This window comes from Rhinolophus hipposideros, assembly GCF_964194185.1.
Source record: "Rhinolophus hipposideros genome assembly, chromosome: 16".
NCBI classification, from domain to species: domain Eukaryota; kingdom Metazoa; phylum Chordata; class Mammalia; order Chiroptera; family Rhinolophidae; genus Rhinolophus; species Rhinolophus hipposideros.
Window position 1 is genome coordinate 42,191,258 of NC_138062.1, and position 19,512 is coordinate 42,210,769.

The window sequence follows — 19,512 nt, forward strand, 5'->3', positions numbered from 1 at the left end:
AACGAAATGGACACAGACTGGCATAACCAACAGAAAGGACGCAAGGGGCCATACCAGTGTGATGTAATGTGGACCCGAAAAACTGGTTGGAAGTCTGTCCAAGGGCTCTGCAGTTCTTTGCTGGTGTAAAGAAATACTATTAACCTGCAATAAATTCACAAGCAAGTATAATTATTTCCCAAGCCCACGAAATACATTTTACAGACATCCTTGGAATATAGTTCTAGCAAATGTACAAATATAAAAATACATGGAAACAATCTTCTAGCCTAGGTTGTTGTCTTGTGATGGATGAAGCTAACACGTTTCTCCGAAAATAAGACCTAATGGGAAAACAAGCCGTAGCATGATTTTTCAGGATGACATCCCCTGAATATAAGCCCTAAAGTGTCTTTTGGAGCAAAAATTAATATAAGACCTGGTCTTATTTTTGGGGAAACACTGTAAGATTTATCTATAAAGCCAACTTACATTGAGAAGAGTGGGAGTTTTTTTATATATTATTTTATGTAGCACAAGGCAAGTCCATTAGCCTCCAAATCTTAATATCTCATTTGTCTGAATGTCTGAAATTCCACAACCAGCCACATCCCTTTGGACCTCGAAGGTCCTTGAGGACCTGCAGATCTTACTACTGTCATACAGACACGCCTGGCTGAGGTTACCCTCTCTGAATTGCTTTCTGTTAACCCCCAGCAGATGTTAATATAACTAGAAAGCATGTTCCAGTGGAAACAGGAGTTAGGAGAGGCACTGGGGGCCAGAGCAAAAAAAAAAAAATAACCAAGCATCATTAGTGTAACAAGGAAAGGATACCAAAAGACAGAATTTTCCCACACCATTTTTGCTGAGAACTGGTCTTTGATGGGTAACTAATGTGTCAAACGAGCGCCAGCTAAATCATTATTATGTATATAATACATAAAAATTATGTATATAATTTTATGACAAATGATAACAAGCCTAAACATGAGATGTGAAGGGCCCAAACTCTCCTATACAACCTCCATTTATATATATATATTATTTATACATTTATATATATATATGTATAAATGGTGTACAAGTATACACCACTAGTAATGAGTTAAGTTTATTCATATATTCAACCAATATTTATTAAGCTCCTCTTCAAAGTTCCTCATTGAACTAAAAAGCCAAAAGCCCTACTTAAAAAGCTTGCACTCTAGAAAGTAACAAATATGCCCTAGGCTCTATTTACATGTCTGGCTGTCTTCTGAGACTAATCAGTAATCACGTGCTCAGGCCACCTTCCCTGGACTCTCCTCTGTGGGAGTGCACCAGTTTTGCATATTAATTTAAGGAAAAGGTATTTAGGAAAGTAATTGCAAGAGTACATGAGGCATACTACTAGATAATTAACGCACATTAAGTACTAAATATAGACCAAACACTGTGCTAAGTACACTTATATATAGTTTCGTATTTAAACCTCAAGGCAAATATTTGAGCTTGATATTAACATCATGTGATTTCATCTCACAAAATCTCAGTGGAAGCTTAACAAATTGTCACAATCACACAATATTTTCCAACCATTCAAGTAGACAACTAAGACTTGTTTTCATCATCTTGGGGTCACCATGGGCAATTTGTTTTACAAAAAACCCTGCTGAGATTTTGATTAGGATTGTTTTGAATCAATAGATCAATTTGGGAAGAATTGACAACCCAGCAATAGTGAATCTTCCGATTTATGAACATGTATTTCACTCCATTTACATTGGTTTTCTTTGGTTTTTCTCATCAATGTTTTGTAGTTTTCTATGCCTAGGCTTTGTGCATTTATTTATTAAAAGTATTGGCAAGTATTTTCTCCGTTGTAATGACTTTATCTAGGTGAGTAGCAGAGAAAGTCTGTCTTCATAAAAAGAGTTGGGAAGTATCCATTTTCTCCCATTTCCTGGAGTAGTTTACATAGAATCGGTATTATTTCATCATTAAACATTTGGTAAAATTCACCAGTAAAGCTACATGGTCACAGGATTTTCTTTGTTGAAAGGTTTTGACTACAAACTTAATTTCTTTATTCAATACAGGGCTATTCGGGTCGTCTATTTCTTCGTGAGTAAGCTTTAGTCATTTGTAAACTTTCAGAAAGTTTACTATCTCATTATACTGTCAAATGTATTGAACTTTTTTCATAATATTCTCCAATTATCAATTGAATGAGTGTATAATCTCCTGTGATGTCATCTTTCTGATTCCTGATAGTCTTTGCTGACTCTTTTTTTTTTTCTGATCAGTCTGGCTGGAGTTTAATAAAATTTATTAGTTTTCTCTAAAAAGCATCTTTGAATTCCTTGATTTTCTCTGTTATCTATTTCATTGGTGATCAATCTGACATTTATTTTTCCCTGTCTTCTGTTTACATTGAGTTTCATTTGTCTTACTTTTTTTAGTTTCTTAAAGTGAAAGCCGAGGTCGTTGATCTGATACCTTTCTTCTTTTCTAACATAAGCATTTAATACTATAAATTTTCCTTTAATTATTAATTTAACTGTTTCCCACAATTTTTTATACATTGTGTTTCATTTTCTTTTATTTTAAAACACTTTCTGATTTTTCCTATGAATTTTTTCTTTGACCATGCATTCCTTAGAATTCGTTATCTAATTTTTAATTGGTAGTTTTCCCAATATCTTTCAGTGACTTGTTTTTAATATGATTTTATTTTGAGAACATATTTTGTATGACCCCAATTCTTTTAAATTTATTAAGACTTGTTTTATGTCCCAGAGTATGCCTTATGTTTATAAGTTTTTCCAGTAATGCATAAATCAATATTGTATTTAACCAATATAGTTTTCTCTGAAACACTGTCTTGGTTTGCTTGAATCTTACCATCCTCTTGCTACCCACATGTAGTTTGAATGCTTCATGTATGGAATCATGTTAAACTGTTGTTTTGTGTCTCCTACCTCACTTAGCTTAGGGCCAGTTCCACTTTAAACACTCATACAACTGCTTTAAGAGTTAATTAATTAACTATTGCAAATGAAATTTTCTTACGTGTAGGGAATGAATATTAGGTAAGATTGGTTCAGTCCTTGTGTGCTGCTCGTCACCAAAGTATCCTTTATTCTCCACTCCCAGTGTATCTCTAGGTGGGCTGTCAAGAAGGAAATTGAATATTGACACAAGATATGGGATGGTTAATATTAAACCATCTAGGAGATTTTAAAGACTGATACTCAGGTTACACCCTATAACAATTAAATCTGAGAGAGGGATCTAATTGGGTTTTTTGTTTGTTGGTTTTGTGTTTTTAACCTTGCTGTGATTCCAATGTGCAGCAAAGTTTGGGAATCAATATGTAAAAGCTTGGTTTACTGCTATTCTTACTTGGTCTTCAATAAGAGGTTATACATTCCCCCCATCAAGTATCCTCTATGGCCACAAAGCTTATATATTCTCAATAATGGTCCCCATCACCACATAGAAAATACATACATACCTCTGAATGCCTTTTAGTTTAATACACTTTTGGGAACGGATTAATAATGTGAGAGCCCCCAAACCAATAATAACCAGGACAAGTATAACAACCAGGATGGAGATACCTGGAATGATTAAAAAAAAAAAAAAAAAAAAGGAAAAGAAAAGAAAAACAAAGACAACAAAACATGAACTTCAACCACTATATCAAATTTAGGACAGTGGACTATTAACAAGTAACTAAGCTGTTACAATCCTGGTTCTCCCTTCCTTAAAGGACTTTAATTCCTCCTCCCCACAAATTTATATATATAAAGTAAAAGTCCAAAATATTACACAAATTATCACTGTATTAGCAATTGACACTCCACCCCAGGAGTCCATTATGTTTAATGGACCCACAATCAGCAAAAAAGTTTTATTAGTTATTAACTGACTATAGAAAAGGCCTTGTTGTATTATGGGCTCTTAGAAGATCTAATCCAAATTTAACTAGAAGATATATTAATTCTAAAAACCAATAGTAGCAAAGTCAAATTTGGCTATTTAAATATTCAAAATAATAAAAAAGACCATACAAATGCACACAGAAACATAACATATGTGTAATAGACTTGGAAAAGAAGAAAAAGCTTTTTCACTGGCAAGGCTTTTGATATAAGCAAGATATTATACTCTAGAATGCTCACCAGTAGCATTTAATGTTTCTTCCCAGTCCACAAGTACTTGTTCTTCCTCACACTGGCACTCGAGTTCACTGTCACCCACCTGAAAGAGCAGGCAATCATATAATTTTGATTGACCGACATAAGCTGTGTTTTGCACCTCACTTAGCTTAGTGCTATTTCTACATCAAACACGCGCGCGCTCGCGCACACACACACACACACACACACACAGACACACACACTTCTTATCGATTAATTTAATTAACTAAACTGAATTCCAAAATCAATGTTGGAAAGAAAGAAGCAAACAAAATATAAGAATTAACCACCGTTGAAGATGGCCTGTGAACAAGAGAATGAGTCTGACAAATTCAAAACCAGATAAACAAGACAGCTTGATTATCTTTTCAGGAGACATCGATATTATTAAATAAATATCCACTGCTATAACTAGACATATCACAGCCAAAGAACAGACTCTAATTAGACTTAGTTATGATGGGGTAATAATAACATGGGAAAAAAGTGATGGCACAATATTTAGTTCATTAAAGAGCATTGCGTAATGGTTAAGAACACACTCTGTATTTAAACCACAGCTTTTCCTTTCACAGTTCAGTGTTCTCCATCTATAAAAGTAGTCATAAGAGTAGTATTAACCTTTAGAGTTGTTATGAAACTTAAAATTTAATATGTATGTAAAGTACTTGAAAAAGTACCTGATACATAAACAATTCTATATAAGTGTTATGATTAATTGAGGTTAGAAAAAAATGTTACCCACAAACAGGACTGCTAGGTACTGCTAGTACCGTGTTGAGTAAAAAAATATGTCACTGTTTTGTTGTTTTTCTAAAAACTTTTAGGTAAATGTTTACATTGGTGTAATTTAACTGTAAGTGACATTATGATAGATCCAACTTTAAACTTCAGGTTTAAACTTTATATGTACATAAGTTACTGGGTTTCTAGATTATCAGTCCAATGATAAAATATATACTGGCAACATGTAATACCTGGTTTGGCTCTTTGGATCAATTTTATTGGTGATACATGAAAAAAATGGATCCAAAATGTACATTAGATTTTAAAACCACCTTACACACACACACACACACACACACACACACAGACACACAGACTCAGGAATATGTAAATCAATTTAAAAAGGAGCCAAATCTTACAACATTTTCATTGCACTGAGAAGAGCAATTGGTTGAAATGTAGACCTTTTCAATTTTCACACATTCACCATTGCTGCACACCTAGAAATGAAGTAACCAATATGAATTAGAATGACTTGCTTTTAGAATTTACATGATATTTTCTATTGTGAAAAATCACATGTAGAATCTTCTGTGGAAAAAAAATCCTCTATGAATGGTTGATGGATATTTGAAAATAATGTACTGTACATTCAAACATTGTTATATACAAACTCCTTAATTATTAAAATATCTATGTCCTTATGAATTCTTCAAATGTTAATCTAGCAAAGATTCTACAATTGTAATTGCAGTAATTTCTATTATTCTATGCTTTTCATATCACAGTTGCTAGTTGGGCATTTTGTTAATATCAGTTAATCCTCTTATTTATGCTTATCACCTTCATTTTAAAGTTTGCTTGTTTTTTGTGTATTTCTTTTTTTTTTTGTAAAATTTTTGACTGAATTGTTGTTGTTGTTTTGTATGTGTATTTATTTTTTTTAATTAAAATTTATTGGAGTGACAATGGTCAACAAAACTACATAGGTTTCAAGTGTAAATTATTGTTGTTTTGTTGCTTATAGTTCTTGCCTGGCTTATCTTAGCTTATTTATTTAATTTTTAACGTTAATTTTATTTTTACCTATTTCGTTAAAAAGAGCTTACATTGGGACATGTTTTTCCAACTCTACTGAGGTATAATTGATGCATAAAAATTGTATATTTTTAAAATGTATCACATGATGATTTGATATATATTGTAAAATGATTACCAAAAATATCTAATTAACCCTCCCATCACCTCAAGTAGTTACTTTTTGTATATGTGGTGAAAACACAAAAACGCTTAACAAGTACTCTCTTAGCAAATTTCAAGTATCTATTACAGTATTAACTATAGTCACCATGCTGTACATTAGATCTCTAGAACTTACTCATAGAAAGTTTGCACCCTTTGATCAATATCTTCCCATTTTCCCCACCCCTTAGCCCCTGGCAACCATCATCTCTTCTCTGCTTCTGTGACTTTGACTTTTTCAGATTCCACATAAAAGTGAGATCATACAGTATTTGTCTTTCTGTGTCTGTCTTGTTTTGCTTAGCATAAGTGAAATATTCTCCAAGTCATCCATGTTGTCACAAATGAAAGGATTTTCTTTCTTTAAAGGCTACATTATATGTACGTACATATGAATGCAAATTTATTATCCATTCACCCATTGAAGGACATTTAGATTGTTTCCATAGCTTGGCTATTGTAAATAATGCTGCAATAAACATGGGTGCAGCTATTTCTTCCAGATTCTGATTTCAATTCCTTTGGAGATATACTCAGAAATGGAATTGCTAGATCAGACATTAGTTCTATTTTTAATATTTTGAGGAACTTCATGTTATTTCTATAATGGTTGTAACAATTTACATTCCCACCAACAGTGGACAAGGTTCTCTTTTTTCCACTTCCTCACCAACACTTGTTATTTCTTGGTGTTTTAATAATAGCTATCCTAACAAGTATGAGGTGATAGCTCATAGAGGTTTTGATTTGCATTTCCCTGGTGATTAGTGATGTTGAGCACATTTTTATATATGTGTTGGTCATTTGTATGTCTTCTTTGGAAAACTATTCAGGTCCTTTGACCATTTTTAATTGTATTATTTGTTTTGCTATTGAGTTTTATGAGTTACTTATCACTTTCGTATATTATTAACTCTTTTTTAAAAATTTATTGGGGTGACAATTGTTAGTGAAATTACATAGATTTCAGGTGTACAATTCTACATTACATCATCTATAAATCCCATTGTGTATTCACTACCCAGAGTCAGTTCTCCTTCCATCACCATATATTTGATCCCCCTTACCCTCAGCTCCCTCCCCCCACCCCTCTTACCCTCTGGTAACCACTAAACTCATAGACACAGACAATAGTTTATTATTAACTCTTTATCAGATATATGGGTTGCAAATACTTTCTCCCATTCCATAGGTTGCCTTTTCATTTTGATTGTTTCTTTTACTATAAAGAAATGCTTTACTTTAATATAGTTCCGCTTATTTATTTTTGCTTTTTTGTCTGTGCTTTTGGTGTCACATCCAAAAAATCATTGCCAAGATCAAGGCCAATGAGCTTTTCTCCTATGTTTTCTTGTAGGTATTTTACTATTTCATACTTTATATTTAAGTCTTTGATCCATTTTGAGTTAATTTTTGTTCATGGTGTTAAATAAGGGTCCAGTTTTATTCTTTTGCATGTGGATATCCAGTATTCACAGCACCATTTATTGAATAGACTATACTTTCCCCATTGTGTATTCTTGGTGCCCATGTCAAAGATTAGTTTGTTGTATGTGTACAGGTTTATTTCTCAGCTTTCTATCCTGTTTCATTGGTCTATATGTCTGTTTTTATGTTAGTCCATACTATTTTAATTACTATAGCTTTGTAATATACTTTGGAATAAGGAAGTATAATGCTTCTAACTTTGTTCTGTGGTCAAGATTGCTTTGGCTATGTGGGGTCTTTTGCGGCTTCATACAAATTTTTTTTTTAAATTTCTATGAAGAATACCATTGGTGTTTTGCTAGGAATTGCATTGACTCTGTAGATCATTTTTGGATAGTATGGACATTATAACAATATTAATTCTTCCAACTCATTGACAAAGGATATCTTTCAATTTATTTGTGTCTTCTTCAATTTCTTTCATCAAAGTCATATTTTTTAGTGTACAGATCATTCATCTCCTTGGTTAAAATTATTTTCAACTATTTTATTGTTTTTGATGCTATTGAATAGTTTTCTTAATTTCTTTGTTTTCATTATTATTGATTTCATGGTGTGACGATAAGTATAAATGTTTATCTCTTTCTATGAATTTTTCCTGGTACTGAGTTTTTATTTTATACATTCCTCAGCTCAGGGAATTTATTATTATTATTTCTTTAATTACATATTTACCACTACTATGTTTCCTTTATCTAGAATTATCAGATTTCCTGCTTTTATTAATTTATTTATATATTTTTAATTCCTTCATCTTATTCTTCTGTGTTAAGAATGTTAGCTTGTAATTTACTATTTTTTTGTAGTATCTATTTGACGGTTTACTGCCCAAATTACATACAAAGCAACAATCTGATTTATTTTTTTACTTTGAAGGCAGTGCTTCTTGATTTCAAATTATAACATTTTTATAGATATAACATCCTTTTAAATTGTATTAAATATAAATTGAAATTTTTTCAAAAGGATTTTGCTCTTATTTAATGCATGTCTGCTTTATAAGGGACTATCACCTATGATTCCTCAGATTGGTCTCCATTGTTTACACTGTTGAATTCTTTTATGTCTGTTGTTGTTTGTCCTCTTTGTTTATCTTTATAGAATGGATTTTCTATATACAGTCACATGTCACTCAATGACGGGGATACATACTGAGAAATTCATCATTAGGTGATTTTGTCATTGTGCAAACGTCATAGAATGCACGTACAAAAACCTAGATGGTACAGCCTACTACACACCTAGGCTGGATGTTGTAGCTTATTGCTCGTAGGCTATGAGCCTACAGCACGTTACTGTGGTGAACGCCATCGGCAATGATAACACAATGGTAAGTATTTGTGTATCTAAACATATCTAAACATAGGAAAGGTACAGGAAAAATATTGTATAAAAGATACAAAATGGTGCAGTTGTAGAGGGCACTTACCATGAATGGAGCTTGCAGGACTGAAAGTTGCTCTGGGTGAGTCAGTGAGTGGTGAGCGAGTGTGAAGGCCTAGGACAGGACTGTATACGGCTATAGACTTTATAAATACCATCCCATGAGCCCTCCCTCTTGCTTCTTTCCAACAGAAGATCGAAGCTGTCAATGCTGCTCCATGAACAGAAATGTGGGCTGGATTGATTGGAACTATTGAGGAAAAGCTGGCGGGTAATGCATAGATCACCATAATAGTGATTGTCAGAAGGGAGTGAAAGGTGGCCTGAGGATCAGCGGGAATAAGAAATCGAGATGGAGAGATAAAGGAACAGGGGATTGTCATGACAATGTGGTTTTGGCTACTACATGTTGGAACAGTGGTCATATTAAGAAATTTTGTGCTATTCATAAAAAAGAGGGTGTAGAACTGAGGACTTTGAAATTTTGTTTTTGGGTCTATTGACCCACAAATGACTCTCTCTGGCATTGAATTGACAGAAGAAATAAAACTTACTTATGTTTTACATCATTACAACCTGAAAATAGTTCCAAGGACTGGGCCAGGCTGGCTCCACACCACCACAGGAAGCTCTCACTCAAGTGGCAGTGACACTCACTACTTGTTAAGGTAGCGCCTGTGGACCTGTGTCCTTGCAGGCCTTAGGTCCTCAGCAAAGAACTCACAGCCATGTACTCTGAAAACCAAGCTGGATCTGGGTGGGCTGGAGGGCCCCCTGAATATGCAATGCTGCGGGGAGAGGCTCCTCTGTGCTGGAATAGGTCAGAGGCTGACTGATGGGGACGTAGTCTGTGCACTCAAAGTTGAGGTGTTCTCAGTGAGAGGCAATCTATTACCACATCCCACAGATATTGCTCTCATCAGAGTAAAAAAAAATGCCTCTTAAATCACAGATCCCTCCATTTCTAACAGGAAATTCAGCTCCATTATAATCTTATGGCTCCACGGTTGTATAAGTGGTCCATCACTGACTGAATTGGTGTTACATGGTGCATGACTATACATAACTAAACAGTGGAAAACGTTGTTTAAAACCCATGTAGATCTCTATTGAAGCATTTTAGGCTCAACTAAAGAGAAGTATTGAGCTGTTTCCTATTTTGAATTTGCCATTTTTGTAAGTTTAATAAAGAGATAACTACTGAGACAATTTTTCAGCAAATCTGTGTCAGAGAATGGACTAACAATTTCCACCCTTCCTTCCCTCCTCACCTCTACTCTTTTGCCCTCTGTATTCTAGTATCCTTCTCTCTTCTTTCCTTTCCTTTTTTTTCTTATCTATGTTATAAGTTCTATAGTATAACTAAGGAAGAGGGCACCCACGGGCAATGAGATAAGTTTGCCCTCTTTTCTATGCCAAATTCAAATTTACCCAGAAAGAATAACTACCATGTCTCCCCAAAAATAAGACCTAGCCGGACCATCAGCTCTAATGAATCTTTTGGAGCAAAAATTAATATAAGACTAGGTCTTATTATACTATAAGACCGGGTCTTAATATAACATAACATAACATAACATAACATAACATAACATAACATAACATAACATAACATAACATAACATAATTAATATAATATAATATAATACCGGGTCTTATATTAATTTTTGCTCTAAAAGATGCATTAGAGCTGATGGTCCGGCTAGGTGTTATTTTGGGGGAAACATGGTACTAAGAGAAGCTAGAATGGTTCTTATGCATTTTAAGTTCCTCATATAGTATCACAATGTGAAAATAAAATAAAATAGTATCACGATGTGAAAATAAAATGAAAAATTCTGAAACTAGTGTCTTGGTGATATCTCTGCGGACTGGCCTTTGCTATGCATGAATTCCCTCGTTAGGAATTGGTTCAAGAACTGGCACCATTGTGACGGGTGCGCTTCTGCACTAAGCCTTCTCTTGAAGGAGTAGGCGTTCTACGTGGTAGTACCTGGTCACAATGTACTTATATGATCAAGACGTGTTTCTTACAAACTGCTCCCCTCTGAACCCCTTGGTTCAACTCCTGCCACTTTTAATAGGGTTCTATAAAGAGGATGTCATACTTCTGCTTTGTCCTTCTGGCTGATTTTCATTGCCTGAAGTGAATAAAGATTGTCTGACATCTTCCTCAACCTGATGCCCCACATTCTATCTTCTTGAATGTCCTTGAACTTTCTAGCTTGAGGTGGATAAACTTAACTCAATTTTCACAAACACAGATTCCTTACCAGTTTGATATTTATTTAGTCATTTTAATGAGAAACTGTATAGTTAAATATTTCCACTTGAAATATTAGTCTCCATTAAGTTGTTAAATTCTAATCTTTTTTCCACATTCTGAATTTTTGTTTTCTAATTGATTTCTCTATCACATTATATGAATGGCACTGTAAAGTTTGTGGGTGGTGGCATGTAGAGAAAGGGAAAGCTGTATCCACAGAGAGAAAATGTTCAATTCAAAATAGCTGATTTTTGGATAAAGATTGTTTTCCATATATTCTTGTGTTTATAAACCTCGGTGAGCCAGGTATTGTTTTTAGTATACATTCTAAAGTTTTCTCTTGAAATAATAAAACTCTTTACAATCTACCTGTTCAACTTCATTTTTCACCATTTCACCCTAAGCTCCAGTCACACTGAAATTGTCAGTTACCTGCTACTCCATACGCTTTGTACCTTTGCATATTGTGTACGTATGTCTTTCTAAAAAGTTTTTCCTCATTTTCCATGTGTGAAACAATGTTGCTCATCAGGTCAAAGCTGAAATGTCACTCATTTAATGGCATCATAAGATGCCATTTTATGTTCTATAAGCAAAGTTAGTCCTTTGGACTATAATGTACATTGACCTCACCACTATAAAAGCATTTGTGTTTGGATTGTAACAATATATTTCATTTAATCTATGAAATTCTCAAGTACATTCATCTTTGCATCATTTGTGTCCAGCACAATCACTGGCACCATAGTACGTGCCCCCCAGTAAATACAGCTGAATGAATAAAATAGATGAAGACTATAGGGCTACTTCATAGTCGAATTAATTCAAAATACTATGTCTATAATTTCATTAGATGTCTACTGTAAGATACTAATTAAGCACATTTATATCATATACATATCAATTTGTATAATAAAGTTTAGACAAAATGAATATTTGTGATAGTGTTATTACTACTCAGCTCAATAAAAAAAGTTACCAATTTTTTCTGCTTTGCCACATATAGGCCCTCTGGAACCAATTATAGGATCCAATTATGTTTTACAGTGGTTGAACCAAGACATTTTAATAAAACGAAGTGTTTCATCTTACCATTCCATCTCCACATTTTGTTCCAGGAGCAACCAGACCCAGATCTTTAGAATTGTGGTATAAAACAAAGGTTTTGCATTCGGTGGTGACATTCTCCTGGTGTGTCCTCTTAAAGTGATAGATCTTCTCTGCTCCAGGGACAGAAGAGTGCTGCCCTCCAGTGCAATATATCTTTCCACATTTGACATCTCTGAAAGAAAGGGAGTGTATTCTCAGACTTGGGACCAGAAAAAGAACTTTAGAGACCAGGCTTGCAATGATGTGGCCTGGCCACTTTTTTCTTGACCCAGGTTTTATCAGTAGGCTGCAGAGGGGCCAAGAGAGGCAGGGTAATCTGTTGGACAGTCAACATCTTCACCCTTGGAACTGAGATGAGTAGGGAAAGATGCAGAATGATTATATTGCTTTATGCTATTATTGTGATTCTCACAAATCAATATTAGCTTAAGTTTACAGAAGAACATTTTTATTAGTAATTTAAATTAGCATAACTTTAATCAGGATACTAAGATTTCTTTCTTCTTCTTTCTTGCATAGAGCACATCAGTTGATTCTCACAATAAACCTATGAGGTTGCTGTTAATATAACTCCCCTTCTAAAGATTAGGAAACAATTCGAAATAATCACAGTCAAATGACTGCCCATTTTCACCTAGTATATTTAGGAGAACATTGAACTTGACCATAGATTTTTGCTATTGCTCTTTTTAGACCAAATCCTGTTCTGTGACACCCAAAAAAAGCCTGGCTGGATGTCAGGAACAAACCTGGAAGTATGGTTCAGCTCATGCTTTTTTCTTTTTTAAAAAAATTAGTTTCAGTTGTACAAAACAATGTAATAGTTAGACATTTCACCCCTCACAAAGTGATAACTCCCCGCCCCAATCTATTGCCCCTCTGACATCGTACGTATCTATTACAATTCCATTGCCTCTATTCCCTATGTTGAACTCCATATCCTGTGAAGTCCATATATTAAACTATAGTTGACATACAGACTACTTCATGGACGGTGTAGATACATAACAAGTTCATCCTTTTTAAAGTCAGATCTAACCTCCAATTCTCCCATTCTCTCTTCCAGTTTCAACTTCAACTATTTTTTCTTCTTATGGCTTCGCTCTTTTCTCTTCCTCTTTTCCCCTTTTCTACTTATTTTCCCCCTCCTTCTGTGTACTCCTTTCTCTTTTGTGTAGCTTCTTCTCCTCCCTTTCTTTCCTAATAAGCTGAATGTTTCCCATCTCACCTCCTTCTATTCCATGACTTTCAGCTAATAAATCCAGTACATAAATGCCAGTTAACACTGTCCAGGAGGCAATGAGTGCTCTCTTCCTTCCTGCTTCCCTCTCTTCTTAGTCTCCTCAGTAAAAAGAAGTTAGCAGCTGTCAGAACAAGAGCTGCTCTGACTTTGCAAAACACTCTTAGAGGGCGCTTACTTTTCTTTATAAGTCACTTACTTCTCTTCACAGGGAATTAATTGGTTGTCCTTATTTTTGCAGTATCCAAATCTATTTCCTCTTTTATTCATTGTGTAGCAGATATCAGAACTGTCTTTTGCCTCTGGGGTGAAAAATGGTATAATAAAAGGAAAACAATGAAAGCGTGATGTTATTAATTACAAAATACTTTTATTTTTCTAATGTAATTGAAATTTCAGTATTATGTAGTGGTGAAGCAGAATGGGATAAATAAATAATTTTAAAACCATCATATTACCTAAGGAGTATATTTTAGGCAGGAGTACTTAGCCCACATACTGAGCTAATCAATTAATATTATGTAATATCAATTAATATTAATGGTAAGATGCAGGAAATGTCTTGGAAAAAATGCCACAAATAGCATTATCTCCAATCTTGTCCCCAATTTCCTACAGAACAATAAGAGAGAAATAATAGCTGTTAGCTTTATCAGTCATTTACTGTGATTGTCTCTCACCATCATTAAACAATTCAGAGCACTGTTTATCCCGGGTGGGACATTTCCCCATGAAGCAGTAGCCTTTTGCATTCTTGCATGGAAATCCATTTACTTGAAATTGGTCTTTGGGACACCCTGAAGATTGGCCAGTACACATTTCAGGAAAATCACATTCATCTTTTGCTGGTCTGCATACAGACCCTACTTTTTTCATCTGTTGAAGAAAAACAAAGAGACTAAATCTTGGACATATTCAGGTAGGTAAATAGGAGGAAGGTTGATCCACTTAATTTATGTAAAAAAGGTTTTAAAAATGGATCATAACTTTCCTTTTACCTTCTACTGAGAATCATTATCATTAATTAAGGCAATCACAAGATGGTGTTTGTCAGATTTTGGTATTAGAATAGCACTGGGCAGAGCTGGAATGGACATAAATGGGAGACATGAGTAAGTATTGTGTTTATCTTGTCTTCTTCATTCCTTGCTTCAGTACTCTCCCACCCCCAATTACCACCACACACACACACACACACACACACACACACACACACACAGACACCTGAGAGCTCCTGCCTGTAAGGAGGAAACTGCACTCCTAAGAAATCAGATTTCTCCATATGAACTAGAAAAATGCCCTGGATCTCATTGCTGGAGGGCACTTCATGGAAATATTCTCTCATTCAGCCATTCAATATGCATTTAATTGTGCTGAGTTCTGGAAAGATTTCAAGATGAATAAGATATACTTCCATTCTTTGGATTTCACAATCTTGGACAGAGACATTTGGATTTCTGGTCGTCTTTCCTTGGAATATATCTCCACGTACTAGTCACCATCACTTTCCAATCCTCTTCCCTTTCAGTTCACTCTTGTTGAGATGCCAGTTCCCCCCACCTCACCCTCCAGTTCAGGTGGCATAGGTTGGTAACAATTTACAAGAGAGCAAGAATAATGTCAGTCATATAACTCCACTTCTAAAAGACTAAGTGCTCATTACCTAATTCTCCACTCCCCAGACCGTAGCACTGTCCAGTCGATAGAAGTTAGGGCATCTCAGAAGAGGTGACTGTAAACAAGCTAGCCTCGCCCCAGTCCTTGATGAGTGGTATAGGGTCATGCAGTGGTCAGACAAGTCTGTGGTCCTGTGTACACTTAATAAACTGAAAACGGAGAAACCCGGTCCTAGCAAAGGTTCTCACCTGACAAGATTCACAACATTCTCCTTCTGCACAAGTAAATCCTGGCTTCAACACACATTTGTTTGCATCACAGCAAGGATTACTGCACTCCTGGCAATAACCAAAAATTCAAGATGAGAAAGTGGTATGCAGTTTCATTCTTGTTTCACTTCACTTACTTGTGCTTCTGTGTAATTTAACATCCCTTGTCTCTCAGAGCAAAATACAAAGGCGTGATCCTTGGCTAGATATAAAGACTACTGCTTGCTACTGGTGTTTGGGACTTTTACTTTGCTTTCTTCTCATCTGTCTGTTCAGTACTCCAGAGCTAAAGAATTTTCACTGTCAGCGTACAAAATACAAAGTCTGAGACCTCTCGTTCTACAGATGACTTCCTTTTTTGGGAAGGGTCCGCCTGCTTCTCTATACTAAAGGTTTGATGTGAGATAATACAACTTCTGAAGATCTGATTTTACATTTTCCTCAAGGTGCCCAATATTTCAGGCTGACCTTTGTATTTTTGTTGTTCGTTTGTTTGTTTTTGATGCATTATTAAATAATAACAGCAGGATGGACACTTAGGCCCTATCTGCTCAAACAAAATTATAACTACAGAAAAACCTGTCTGCATCTGGTCATGTAAGTTATTTCACATGTTAGAATAAAAAACTGTAGAACCATTCCAAAGAAGGTGCATGGTCAAAGGCATCAATTTCCAAAGTTAAAGCCTCTTCACATTTAACGAGAGGCATTTGAAGATTAGATGTTGTAACCTATGGACGTGCCCCTGTCCCCACTCTGATTATGGAGTCTCTTCCTGGCCATCAGACTTGTTTTGAATTGTGCCATGTTTCAAGTGTAGATGCTAAAAATGTGGTTCTTGGACTAGCAGCATCAGCATAACCTTGCAGGTTGGTAGGAATGAAAGATCTTAGCCCCCACCAGACCACATTTTAACAACATCCCCAGCTGATGTATACGCACTTGATAATTTGAGAAGAAATTTTCTAGGATTCCTATGATGAGCTCTTGAAAGAAATAGCATCTATGTTGGAGAAATGCAGATTAAGAATCCTTTTAAAATTTACCTCAAAGGTCTATTCTAAATGCTCCAGAGCCCAAGACTGCAATACGTATGTGGAAGGTTAAAAGGTTCCTGCTCAATTAAGACAGTTTCTTATAACATGAACTGTCCCCCTGGGTTACAGGCTAGCTTCATAAGTTCCTGAGTAAAACTCCGTTGACTGTGAAGGATTTTGTTGAACAGGTTCTTACTGTGCATGAGAATTAGACAATGACACCAATGGGCCCTCCGGACAAGAAGACACAAATAGTATACAAACCAGCCAAATGTGGTGCTGTGGACCTCCAGCAAGATCATGACACACATTTTATGACTTGCTAAGAAGCCTTCCATAAAGCTGCATCAATAGTTTGTTTCCAAATGAGAGAAAAAAAGCACAGTTTGTAAAGCTTTACAAAGAATGACACAGTTAATGAAAGGCTACATCCCTGCTTAGGTGCTAACTGAGCATAAACTTTGCAATTTAAACACGTCATCTGCAAATACCTGAACAGGGCCACAATCACATTCTTCTCCCTCATCCAACTTCTTGTTTCCACAATACGGGAAATGATTTAGCTTATCAGAAAATGGAACATTGGATATACACGTTGGCTTATAATCTTTTAGGAACTGCATGTACTGGATTCTGTTGCATTTGCTGAACTTCAGTGCAGGAATGCTAGAGGTAGGATGAGTTAAAAATAAAAGATTAATCATATCAGTGCACACTTGTAGGACAGCTCTGAAAATGTTATAAAGAGTTTAGAAAGAGTAGATGTAAATGACAAACTCTAAAAGTCCTTTTACTTTTCTTACTCTTGCCTTTTTCTTACTCTTGCCTTACTGGTATAGCAGAGTAGTAATTGGGCTCTTTATTATAGAAAATGCAAGATTACAAACTTCTCAATGCAGGGACTGCATCATGCTCCATTTTTTAAAAAAAATAAGCACTAGTTAACACAGTGCCTGGAACCGAGTGGTTCTCTATAAACATTTATAGAAACAAACTATTTATTTAATAGTATCTTACACATTCTAGGAATGTAATATACTGTACTTCTAAAACTAAGTTTAAAGCTTTTTTTTTAAAAACGAACTTCACCTCCATTCCACTTCCCTTTTGTTTTTGACTCCTTCGCCAATCTTATTGATAGAATGATTAAATACAGGTAGACTTTCAGAGTCCCAAAAATGTTAGATTAGGATGGTGGGGCCATGAAAAAATATTAGTAACTATATAGATAATGGTGTACAATGAAATATCAGTTACTGAGTTCTTATCTATGCCAGTCACTGTGCTTGGGCACTTTAGCGCTATACTTCGTTTAATCAATATATAGAAGCATTGATCATCATTAGCAAACATTTTCTTACTATATAAATGCATCATGTGTAACCCCTGTGAAGGAGATCATAGATGTGCAACGCTTAGGAACTGACTGCAGGTAATTCACGTGTTGGAAAGGAGCTGGACATTCATTCATTCTATATTTGTGATTTACCTCGTATGTGTCCGGGACTTTTGGAGACAGCAGTGGTATACTAGTGAACAAAGCAGAAAAAAATTGTCCAATCTCATGAAACCTATGTTCTAGTGGCGGAGTAAAATAATTAATGAACTAACTATGTAAAACATAGACTATAGTAGATGGTGGTTAGTACCAAAACGAGATGGGGGAAGCTAAGGGAGAGGGGGTGGACAAAGCCAGGGTACGTGTGTGAAGGGACAGGAGTGAAAACTTGGAGCAGGTGGCTGGCGAAGGCTTCGCTGAGGATATATTTAAGTAAAGATTTGAAGGAGGAGATTATAACTGATAGCAAAGATGTTAAGACAAGGCATGTCGAGTGTATTCCTTGGTCCAGTTATTAATTGATTGTCATGTACTTTTGTAATATGCTCAGGTGGAGTTTTAGAATTTTTCTCATCATATCGCTCGGAGAGACGCTACCAGCTGATGACAGTTAGCCCCAAAAGGAAAGGTCCGTACCATGCCTGGTTTTATAACAGACTTTCTGAAGTGCATTAGGAAAAATTCCACATAATCACAATACATTCCAACCACATGGAGTTTTCGTCAAAAGCCACTCCCAAAATACTTCAATGTATTCTCTATACTGTTTGAGTCTCACCTCCCATCACTGTCCATCACACATCTTCCCAAAGTACAGGTACACGGATAACTGTCATGCTGCAGTCCAAGGTTATGCCCCAGCTGATGAGCCATTCTGTTCGCAACCACAGTTAGGTCAGGTAGAAGATCCTGATACCAACAAAAACAAATGTGCATTGGAAATTTCCACAAGACAGCACACTGTAGTGCATAGTGCTTGGAATTCATGGACCTGGATCCTGGCTTCCGCTTAACTAATACTTACTTGAGAGGCTGTGGACTGAGTTACCGGCTTCTGCAGCCCCTCATTTCTTTATTGTTTAATAAGGGTGGACAAATGACCTTTTGAGGGTCTCAAACTTTAACATTTTGAAATTCTTTTTTGTGACACAACAATAGTCATTGTTGGGTTTATATAGACACATTTTTACAAATAGCAAAAAATTATTAAACAATGTCCTACCCAATACAATAAGAATTATTGGTTGTCTTATATATACTAGATATTTCAAAGAGGGAAAAAACAAAAATATGCATGGCTCGCGTTTTTAATGTGTAGTCTCACATTGCACAAAAATGCTATGCACTCGTGTGGAAGGACTTCATGTTATGAAGAAAACCAGAAGGTCAGATATGCAAAGTCCAAGGCAAAGTTGATTGTTACCTTCGTTTTTAGCTCTATTTAATGTTTTAATCTTTATATTAAGAAAAAATATTAATTTCCCAAGGGATAGCATATCAGGTTACTGTAAAAGTAAAATATCCCCAATTTGGTAATTACATTTTGCTCATTGGAAGTTTAAAATATGTCCTGGAGGGGTTATGATATCATAATTGGAGTGCTGGCAGCCTATATTAGATTAGATTGAC

The 19,512-nt window shown here is 35.4% G+C and overlaps 1 protein-coding gene across 1 annotated transcript in view; it reads right to left on the reverse strand.

Annotated features, from left to right (window-relative positions):
* The window catches only part of ADAM7 (ADAM metallopeptidase domain 7), a gene marked incomplete at both ends in the record, with an annotated part of 57,635 nt that overhangs the window by 5,406 nt on the left and 32,717 nt on the right, over positions 1-19,512 (reverse strand). The window contains 11 exons of the mRNA XM_081077379.1: positions 55-144; positions 3,034-3,133; positions 3,479-3,584; positions 4,149-4,227; positions 5,312-5,392; positions 12,364-12,553; positions 13,821-13,923; positions 14,302-14,497; positions 15,487-15,576; positions 17,036-17,210; positions 18,662-18,792. Coding sequence (XP_080933505.1) covers positions 55-144; positions 3,034-3,133; positions 3,479-3,584; positions 4,149-4,227; positions 5,312-5,392; positions 12,364-12,553; positions 13,821-13,923; positions 14,302-14,497; positions 15,487-15,576; positions 17,036-17,210; positions 18,662-18,792 — 1,341 coding nt within the window. The remainder of the gene's footprint in view (positions 1-54; positions 145-3,033; positions 3,134-3,478; positions 3,585-4,148; positions 4,228-5,311; positions 5,393-12,363; positions 12,554-13,820; positions 13,924-14,301; positions 14,498-15,486; positions 15,577-17,035; positions 17,211-18,661; positions 18,793-19,512) is intronic.